The 11,090-nt window shown below is 36.2% G+C and overlaps 1 protein-coding gene across 5 annotated transcripts in view; it reads right to left on the reverse strand.

Moving 5' to 3' along the window:
* Positions 1-9,933, reverse strand: part of LOC103713146 — a 28,231-nt gene extending 18,298 nt beyond the window's left edge. For 2 of the 5 annotated variants that reach the window (XM_039129799.1, XM_039129800.1), the window contains exons 1-7: positions 9,502-9,933; positions 4,068-4,440; positions 3,155-3,271; positions 2,939-3,021; positions 984-1,130; positions 700-848; positions 477-607 (exon numbers count right to left, since the gene is read on the reverse strand). In XM_039129799.1, coding sequence (XP_038985727.1) covers positions 477-607; positions 700-848; positions 984-1,130; positions 2,939-3,021; positions 3,155-3,271; positions 4,068-4,440; positions 9,502-9,647 — 1,146 coding nt within the window. In that variant the 5' untranslated portion in view covers positions 9,648-9,933. Of the gene's footprint in view, positions 1-476; positions 623-699; positions 849-983; positions 1,131-2,938; positions 3,022-3,154; positions 3,272-4,067; positions 4,441-9,501 lie in introns of those variants that run through there. The other 3 variants (XM_039129801.1, XM_039129798.1, XM_039129802.1) reach the window with 3 other exon arrangements.
* Between the last annotated feature and the right edge of the window lie 1,157 nt (positions 9,934-11,090).

Raw genomic sequence — 11,090 nt, forward strand, 5'->3', positions numbered from 1 at the left:
TACCGAGATAATTCTCGAGCTATTTTTCTAACTTTTTATCACGGTACCGTCCGAAACTGGATGGTACCATATGCACCCTAGTTTTGGGCGGTATCGAAAGGCATGGGTTGGTACGAGTTGGTATGGAGCCTATACCAACCCAAATAGTGTTTTCATGTTGATATTGACCAGGTACAGCATGGTACGCCCTAACTAGGTGGCTCGCGGTGGTACCGCAAACATTGCTCCAAAGTATATAATTTTTGTAAATAAGCATTTTAAGTCTCTTACATCACATCCAACAGTTTAGATTTCCATTTTGCAACTTGGGTTATTGAATTTTATAATTAATTAAAGTTCTATCCTTGCACCCTACATGTATGAATGTATAAGTTAGACACATAAGTATATGATGAGAAACAAAACCAGATTTCTAGGAAACAACTTGCAACATGAAAAGATTGCATCATATAGATAAGACTGATTTGTGGACATGCCTGCAAGAATGGGAGGAAAAGATCAAAAATCTCTTTATGGCTTTTCTCGTTTCGAGTGTGAAAACACTGACCCAATAGTGTGTTGCACATCATGCTTGGAGATATTGTAGTTCTCAACCAAAGTTTACATCCTAGAAGCACAAGTGACCAAGAAAGAAGCAAATTATCTCTTAAATTGAAAGAAACTGTTTAAACATGTAAATTGTAGTTAAATAAAACCCACCAAGCATTTCGAAGGACACCCTAAGGCACGCAATAGCACTTGAAAATTCTGGTGTGTCATCACTGACATGGTTGAGTATAATACTTAGGAAAACAGGATATTTCTCCAGTATCCCATCTTCAAATGCTGGGGCCTCAAGAAATCCTAGCCTACAGATTTCAAGAAACAAGTTTCAAAAGTTACAGATAAGGAAGAAAATAATATAACTTCCGGCAAAGTAGGTTTGAAGAGTCAAGAAGAAGACAAACGAGTATCTTTAGATTTGAAGATTTAGATTTACGTACAATGTTTTCATTCCAAGCCATACATTTATACGCTCAAGCTGAACTCTTGACCTCGAAGTGCCCAAGGTTGATGGTATGACCTCTGTTTCTAGAAACCAAATGTATTTCCTTAACAGAGGTTGCAATGGTTCCAAATCTGTCACACTCCTAAAAAACAGTAATATTAAAGTAACTACCTCATTTTTCCATATATTAATTCTGAATGATAAGGGCAAATTAACTAAGTAGCACAATGAAGAATAAGAGGTAGTACAATCCACTGATCATACATGTGATAAAGCAGGCATGCTAATAGACTAAGACATAGAAATGCAGAACTCTCCCATGATCAAGTTAAATTGAAATATCACATCACCATATTATAATAGGATGACATCACTATAAGAGCATGTAATATGCCAAACTGCTTACTTTTCTTTTTCGCAAATCATGATTATTCTGTCCAATACATTTCAGCTTTCAAGCCTAACAGACCAAAGCAGATGCCAATATTTCAGATAAAAGTTTAATTGAATTTACCAAAATCAATGCAAAACCAATATGCTTCTGTATCAGCATGTCCTAGTATTTAAATGTTGGTATAACACATTATCACCACCTCCTGCAACATTTAAATTTTAAACCAAACCTTTCCATAGAAGAGATGTTTATGTTACCAATTAACTGACATAGATAAATATAAGCTATCTGTTCTTTACAAAATTACGAGCTACCAATACAACAATAACAGTTATTCAACAATTTCTCACATCATGTTATGTTTATACTTCTTTGGTTTTGCATACTGTGATAATTGGCCATTTTTATGATTATTTATTATTAATTTTTTGCATTCAGAGTGTTTAAAAGAGGCCAGCTGAAACATTCGGACTTTAAACACAGCCTAGCTTACTCCAAGGTTGAAACTTAGGGAGCATGTGGCATCACTTCTAGTTTTCAATTTTCAGTTTTTTATTAAAACGAAAACCAGTTTCCCTTTTTTCTTAAAAAAATGAAAATATGAAATATGTTTGGTAGTCACTTAGGTTTTGTTTGGCTACGGCTTTAGTGGTAAGGGCAGTGGTGGCTGTGGCCAGCACCCAGAAGCCAGTGATCGCAATGGCTAGTGCCCGGCAGTCAATGGCGGTGGTGGCAAGACATGGTTACAGAGGAAATAATGGTGGTCATGGGCTATTTAGGTTTTCAAAAACTTCAAAAACCAGATTTTTTAGCTTCTGCAAGTTTTCTAAACTGGGAAAGAGTTTTGAGAAACAAAAAATGGAACAAGATGCCAAATGCCATTTCTACCTTAGTTGTATCAAAAAAAGAAAAAAAGTGAACACTGGTAACTGCAACCAAGGTTCGCCGTACCAGATGCACAATACTATACCAGTACCAAATCGGTATGCAGTCTCATAGCATACTGATACTCGGTACGCCTCACCGTCTCGTAACGTACCGTTGCTCAGTACGCCTCGCCATCTCGTACCATACCCAACACTCGGTACGCCTCGCCATTTCGTACCGTACCACATACCGATACTGTAATAAGAAAGCACTGGTACAGAATCCAGTACTAAAACGGCGAATCTTGATTACAACTATGCCAATTCACCTTGTTCAGTAGGAAAAGCAAGGAGGTCGTGCAAGGACTAAGGATTAAAGGTATCAGCAGTAACTAGTCCTAAAGATCAAGGTTTTTGAACATCCTCTGGGCCACTTCAGAATTAAGAATTGTAGAAAAAGAGTGGACATCAAAATGGAAATGGACATTATAACCATTGAAGAACTCATTCCTTCGTGTATACATTTTTATATCATATAACTACATCATGAAGTTGGTTTCCCATTGTAAATGCATCTCCCTTCATAACTGTTACAGACCATTCAAAATTTCAAAACTATACGATTAAAACTCAAAATTATAAGACATGACTAAACAAGAGCAGTAAGAAAAAGGGACTGAAAAACATTACTTCAGCTTCCCCATGCGTCCAGCAAGACGAAGCCCAATCGCTCGAGCTCTTCCACTTTTAAAGAAAAGTAGGGCATAGACTCCCTAATGATGTAATATGAACAGTATTTAGAATATAAAAAACCAAGATGGGAAGAAGCAGGACCAAAATGTCACTAGAATACATGCAGAAGAACCAGAGAAATGTAACAGCAACAAAATCTGGAATAATAATTACCAGATATTGATGATTGCCAGTAAGTGTCACTTCACAACATTTATCAATTGCTTCGAGAAAGATCTGGAACTCATTAACCAATGACTGGTCATCTAACAGAATAGGATATGTTAATACCTGCAATGGCCAAACATGACTAATTATTACAGGTGGTGAAATCAAAGTTCTAAGCATCAATTGGCAATGTACTTAAACAACAAGTTCAAGGAAAACATTGCAAAAGAGAAAAAAGGATAGGGCCAAGCAAGCATCATGAACCAAAACAAAGAGATATTTAATCAATCAATTTATTTATTTATTTAATGATCAAGACAAGTATCATATTTGATGTCGATAGGATGAAAAATATATATTATTAATGTTTTAGTGGCAAATATGTCTGTTGAGCTTGACCACCAGGCATTGTCGACAAAGTAGAGCAAAGTTTTTCAGTGATGCAGAGGAAGGTATTCATCATGTGAAGTGGCTGTTGACAACGTATTTACAGCAGGAACCAAATCACTGCAGTCAGAGGCTTTCTCAGAACATGTGAATTGGCTGTTTTGCAATCATTTTGGATAAAAAAAATTGATCCATCTGATTGAAATGCAAAAAGATCTCACTAATATTTTAAAGAGTAAAAAAAATAAAAAAATAAAAAGCAAAATCATATAAAGTTAACATGCAGAATGATCTCATGCAGTGTTCAAGGATGATAGAAAAAACAAACAATTACAAGTTAAATATCTACTGAACTTAAAGTGAGTTAGCCTACTATACCCAACGCATTCCACTAAATTCTTTGCCTTAAATATGAGAGCACATCTTTCACAGGTGGTACTCTGAGAACTTAATACAAAATTTAAAGGTAAATAAATAATTAATGTCATGAAGAGTGCCATTAGGTTTATAGAAAAGTATAGAAAAAACATACTTCAAACATCACACTGACAACTTCATTGCCATGATACTGAGGATCATATTCTTTACTCAGCAATCCTGCATTGATTTCTTTAAGATGCTCAGTGATCCTCTCTTCATCAAGACAATATAATACTTTAAGAAGAGGATCAACAGTATCTAATTCATATTCAGCACTATAAGTTTCCTGGGCTTGATGGTGTTGCCATATACACTGTGTGCAGTGCCTCAGTTCTCGAGAAATTCTCTTCCATATAACTTTGCAAGGTGAGTTATTGAAGTAATCATGGAAGGTTTCCAAAAGTGGTCGCATTAATTCTGAACAGGAACACCAGATATGGCTTTCATTTGGAAGATTGACCAAGAAGTCAAAGCAATCTGAAAACCTGCACCAAATAATTAGAAAGTCAAACATGGGAAAGAATATCAAAATGATTGTTCAATATAGAATATGATAGCACATGTAATAGAATCGGTGGTAGAAATTTCAGACATAAAAGCTAAACATACATATTTAATGGCCGATTTGTCAGAAATGAAGAGAACTTGATCTAGGCAGGCTGAAATAAAAAATTTTGCATGTTTGTCTACACAATATAACAACATTGAAGCCCAAAATGTTACATCCAATTCATAACCCCACTCTTGAAATGCTTTTTCTCTTGGATGAATACATAATGGGTTTTGTAGAACTTCGGTGTGGTTGAACTCATCAAACAGTGCATCATAACAAACCAATAGAGCTTGATTTCATATATGAAACATGGACTCAGATACAGGGCATTAATAATACATGATACAGATACTTCAACATGGCAAATCTGGAAAAAGTAACACACGACATGAGTAGGTATACATGCATACATGTGTGTGTATAAGATATAGATATAGACATAGATATGTATGTATGTATGTATGTATACATGCATATACAGATTCACATATATATGTGCGTGCACGCATATATGTGCATTCATATGCATATAAAAATGCAGCCATAAAGCATAGTATGCTATCAAAGTTACATAGTCCATACTTAGCATCAACTTTACAAGTTGATCATTTAGCCCTAATTCAAGTTCCCTAATCCATACATCATACTCTAATAATAACAACATATACTATAGAATTGACCATGCATTGTGAAAGGTCTACATTATAAAAAGAAAGAAAACACCCTCTCCCTCATTTTAAGATGTCTCGAGGAAGTATCTCAATTGTATCGAGGAAATATCTGGATTTTTGGAAAAATAGGATATTTAACCAGGCACATATCTGAGAAATATGCAGCAAGTATCAGTATCCATTATGTATTCAGAATAGACACGACATGTGATTTGAAGTATCCTTGCTTCCTTAGATTTCATTGTATGTTGACTGCCTACACTAGAATCAACAAAACTTCCCATCTTGTTATAGCTTAAATGCATCTTACATCACCATGTTAGCTACACAACCAGCACAGACCAACTAGTTCATAAATTCTAAGTCCTGCAAAGACTCATAAACAAAGTGAAAGATAGGGTCCTTCATGCATCCGAGTGCCAGCTTATTCCTTTTCCTTTCAGAAAAGTAGTCTAGTTACGGCCAACCACAATTAAAACCAACTAGGCCTGCATATTTTCTAAGCAGCTAGTTGTAGCCTCACCAAATGACCATCGAAAAACAAAGACCTTTCATTAGGTAATGCTAATAAATCCAAAGTCCAAACAGTCACCTATTTTCACTTCTAAATTAATTTTTTTCCAAGATTAAAGGTGAAAATTTAGAGGCTCCTCAAAAAGATTCTAGCCAGGTTTTAAAAACATTCTCACTGTGAGACTAAATTCTCAATCAACAGAGAGCTACCTATCAACACAAATGGAACCCCCATTGGTAATTTTTGATGATTTTACCAGCATTATCAATGAGAGAGAAAGCAAATATGTTTACAGGTAATATGACAAGGAAGATTTTGTCCCTTTAGGTACATGCACCATGACAGTGGCAGACATGGTTAGAAGAGGGCTCACAGCTGTGACACATATTTGTAGGTGGAAAAACACCAAAGAAGATGGCACAGACCTCTATGTACATAAAAGTATTATGCACTCACTTCTGCAAGATGAGGAGGATTAGCAAATTACAAAGAGGCAAATAAGCGGGTCCGGGTAGCGTTGGAGGAAAGAAGAGTAAAAAAGTTTGTCAGAGAGGAGAGATGTTTGGCAAAAACATTTGGATGCCAATGCCAATTTTTTGGAGGACCTTTATTTGGCATGTTCTTGGAAGTGGTGCAGGAGAATAATAGTCAACATATTACTATATCAACATTTTGCCCTTTTTTTCTAAACGTGAAAGACCCAAATCACCATTGAATAATTTATTAAGTTTTATATTAGAAAAGAATTATTGATTTTTCTTTGTATCTAGAAAGAAAAGCACAGTGATTATATTACCTAGGCATCAGGCCTTGATCGAATTTTTCTATCTTTTTTTTTTCCATTTGTACATGTCAGAATCCATATCACACATCTTAACAAGTTTCGGCACTGCACAAGGACTCACTCCCTTTAGTGAAGATTCAATCAAGTAATATATCTTACTCTGTCTCCTAAAATCTGGTCTAAAATCCCAATCTCATCTATTGTACATCCTACTTAAAGAGGAAACTAACATAACCAACATCTCCCAGGCAAGTGCATTGACCCTTAAAAGAATCATGGATGATTCTAAAAAAGTAACTACGAGGCCAACCAGGCCTACCAGCCTCACGTGCCACACGATATAGCACACATATCTTACTGTAAGCTCAACCAAGTTCACTTAGACAAGGTTGTGCATGTGGTTAAGTAATGTTAATTCTGCAAGAAACTAGCCAAGTTCAGGCTTCACTCACACTCTGGAAGATCAACAAGCTAGGACTTAAGTTTCTTATATCAAATCGAATCAGATTAATCAAATCGCTGTAAAAGCTAACTTAATCAGTAACACTAATAGTGTATACCAAATTTGGCATATTTTGAAGCAACGTCATAGATCCAACCAAATTTTTATAGTAGAAAATCTTGACCTATCTAAGTTTGGGTACAGGAACCAAGAGACCGAGCGGCATCATTATCTCAAACAAAACATATTTGCTTCATTATCTCAAGCAGAACATATTTGAGAAATGGATCTTGTTGCTTACCAAATTTAAACTTCGAAAGTGTACAACATTCGAAGTTAACAATAACCTGTAGTACCTAAAAGGAAACAAATTATAAATGTTAAGAGCCTAGAACTAGGGTCACGAAAATTTCATGAAAGAATAAGCAGACCAAATAAATCTGTTACCCTATATGAAGTTGAACTAATTGAAATTGTGTAGTAATATGATTCTTGGACCTGAAGTCAGAAAGCTGATATCCTATCGGCAAAACCACTGTTTCATATGACTGACACCTAGTTACCTACCTTAAGATTTGTAAATTAGTATTGGATGTTGTCGAGTTGATATTTAACTTAGATGATATGTTTCACCTGAGGGTTCACAATTTTTTTAGGTTTCTCCTTCTTTAATTTTTATTTTTTATTATTTTTTGCCACCTTGACCACTGAATGCCTACCTAGCGCCTAGGGCCTAGGCACTAGGCCGCCCCATTATGGCCCACATGCTGCTTAAGGTCTTTAAAAGTTGAAGCAATGACCAAAACCCATCCTTTGAATCATATAAGTACATAGGCCCCAAAAAAGGCCAAATTTACATTTACATATTTTTATTTGTTTTATTTTCATCCTAGCATCAAGTTGGCACAAAGAATCAAAGAAATCCCTAGCTTTGATGAAGGCCTCTCAAGTAGAAGAAAAAAAATGCATAATGGACTTTCTTATGGCAACTGGAAATACACATGAGAAACATTTTATGAAGTCAAGGGAAAATAATTGGTTGGGAGCATGGCTTCAAGTGTCAGATGGTGCTAGTCTATTCAAATGGACACATACATGCTGGAACAATATCAGCACCAAGTATTGGTTGGCATGGCACGAATTAAATATTTTTTTAATATTTTCCTATAAGAAAGGCTTTTAAATTTTCTTTTTCTGTTTCAGCGTGAAACAGCAGGCGTTCTGACCATTTGCTGGCGCACCTTTTCCCACCAAACTTAAATCCTTGGTTGGGTTTCTCTACTATACTGTCCATTTTTCCTTTATTCATGGCATGAGGAAATTAAACTTATGAAAAAATTTCGCATTTTGTAACCATCACCACTCTGAGAAAAAACTTTTGCCCCATGTAAAAAAATGAGATGATGAAATAAGAAAAATGAGCTTAAATAGTAAAAGTTTTGTTCCCACCCCACTCGAACACCATTCCATTGCCATCCACCTCTATATTAGTACCTTTCCCAATTAAAATGTCTCAAAAAACAAGTTGCATGGCCTTGGTAAATAAATTGAAATACAACTCATAAGTTCTCTTACATCTCCAAGCACTTCCCAACTAACCAGTTAATTTGCATGATATTTAAAGATTCCTGTACCATCATGAATAGTTCGCAGAATATTGTCTCTGGTATTATTGAGCCAGTTAAATTAAGACCTTCTATCAGCCCGTTAGAACTTTATCATTTGAAATTAATACCAAATCATGCAAACTTTCATTTTATATCAATATACTACATTTGCATAAGGAAGCATCAGCAGAATAATTTAACAAAGCTATGTCATTAGCATTCGTCTATTTTATCTCTATATTTGATGAAAGAAGCATAGGATCTATCGGACAAATGGCACCGAACTGCATGTGCAAGTGTGTGTGTGTGTGCGTGCGCATATGAATGTGTATGCATTAAAACTAGCATATGTAACTACAAGCAAGCTCTCCATATAATGCCAACTGCCGCCAACATCAGCTTGCTGTATACATGATGATAGATGGAGGGGTAGGGGGTGCGGGGGGCTCCAACAACCAGTACTGTGATATTGGTTAATCACTGCTTTGTTAGCTGATTGTCTAGAGATGCATCAATTAAAGCATATCAAACTGTTCCCAATGGGTTCGCACGGGAAAGTAGAAATGAGTAAGATCTAAATCTTGCTCAAAGGCCAAGAAACAAACTTAGCAACCTAAATAAATTAACAAATAAAGTCTACAAAATGATTGGCACTGGCATGATTATATTAGGAACAAGAAACATAGTTCCTTCCACCGGCTCGCACCATAAGCAAATGAATATAGAGATGCCAAAAGATCCAATATACCGAATGAACAGCTCAATCAATTAAAGCAAATAACATTCCAAAACCCTGCAAAAGCTCGTTGTTTAACTCACTTTTTCAATAAACCCAATCTACCATACTTATCCATGCATCAGATGGCAAAAGAAAACGCAAAGATCAAGAAGGGGAAAGAAAAAAAGCAAGACAAGGCATTGGAGGCCGAAATAAATGAGAAATCCAGAGGAGAGACGGGGAAAAAAGAAGCGAACCACCGCTCCTTGGCTCTTTTGATCCGGAGGAACTCCTCGGGGGAAGGATCGTCGTCCTCTTGCTCCCGCTGGATGCATTCCCACCGAGACACGAGTTCTTGATGGCTTCGGCCCCGCTTCTCCATGGGCCGCGAAGATCCACACATGGAACGTCAGATCAAGAAGACACCGGAGGGCGTTCGTCCTTGCCTTCACGATCGAATCTGGCGATCGAAACCAGGCCTAGTGTTAGGGTTAGGGTTAGGATTAGGGTCAGGGTTTCGACGCCCTCGTTCGTTGCCGCCGGGGAAGGCCTTCGCCCTTTCTTGGAGGGGGGGGGAAGGAGAACTGGGAAATGTTTGAAAAGGAACGAGCAACGAAGAAGGACGCCAAATATATCGGACAGCGGAAGGAATTGGGGAGTGACGGAAAAAAAATGGAGCGTGCGTGGGGTAGAGACCAAAATGACGGATATGCCCTTCGTTTTCCGACGGGCGGGAGCCGGGAGGTCGAGTGCGCCAAGCCAACTATATCAGTCAGAATGTAGAACTATTATTTTTAACAAAAAAAAAAAAACTCATGCATCTTCCGTTTAGATGACGGATATCAGTTGGATAGACGGTTACCCAGGGATGGAAACAAATCAGGCATTAGATCAGAAGGGCTATTACCCATATCCATTGGTATTTACCTCAGGTCGGGCCGGAGCGGGTAGAGTTAAGATGTGTTGAACGAATTAAATAGGGTAAAACTATAAAAATTAATTTTTTTTCTATATACAAATTATTTTTTTATTTTTGTGGAAAAAAATTGGGAAGAGTTAAATATATCAAGCTCGGAATCTATTTTATCATTAGTCGTGCTCCCCACAAATCTACCGTGGATCTAGTAAAACACGTCCCATTATGATCAAGTCAAATTGAGTGCCTTATGAGGCAGAATAAATTATCATTTCTACTGTACCCATCTCGTATTTGCCTTAGAGTGGAACAAGATGATTAGAGTTGGACAAAAAGAGTTGGCCAAATCCAATCTGATAAAATTACATAAATTATTATTTGTATATATAAAATAAATAAATAAATAAATAAGCTATAAAAAATAAATCTTAGTATTCTTGATAAAATTAAACAAAATAAGAGTCGAATGTATAAAACATAGCCAACCAAATTTTCAATAATAACAAAAACATAATAAATAAAAATATCATTCATTAAGAAACTAAATGCCTTTTAAACTAAAAAAAAAAATCAACTAAAAAATAAACAACTAAGCAGCACGACATGTAGCCTTTTACGTATTCAACCTTTCTCGCGAGTAGAATGGTCAAGATAAAAAGATTGTGAGAGGATTTGTAAAAAATTATATATGCACATCAACTTTGGAGCAGGTTTTGCTATTACCATATTTATTCTAGATCTAAAATCCATTCCATTAGGGTCGAGTATGCAATAGGAAAAGTAAATTGTCAGCCTTAATGTTTCATATGAACTACATCATATGTGTCTTTGATATCTTACTAGCTTATAACTTGTAGGATGGATGGCTGTATTTTTGCTCCTTCTTTTTCAATCGTATTCTATTTCATTCATCTATTTTATTGTATTCAT

Source organism: Phoenix dactylifera, chromosome 9 (assembly GCF_009389715.1).
Source record: "Phoenix dactylifera cultivar Barhee BC4 chromosome 9, palm_55x_up_171113_PBpolish2nd_filt_p, whole genome shotgun sequence".
In the NCBI taxonomy this organism is placed as follows: domain Eukaryota; kingdom Viridiplantae; phylum Streptophyta; class Magnoliopsida; order Arecales; family Arecaceae; genus Phoenix; species Phoenix dactylifera.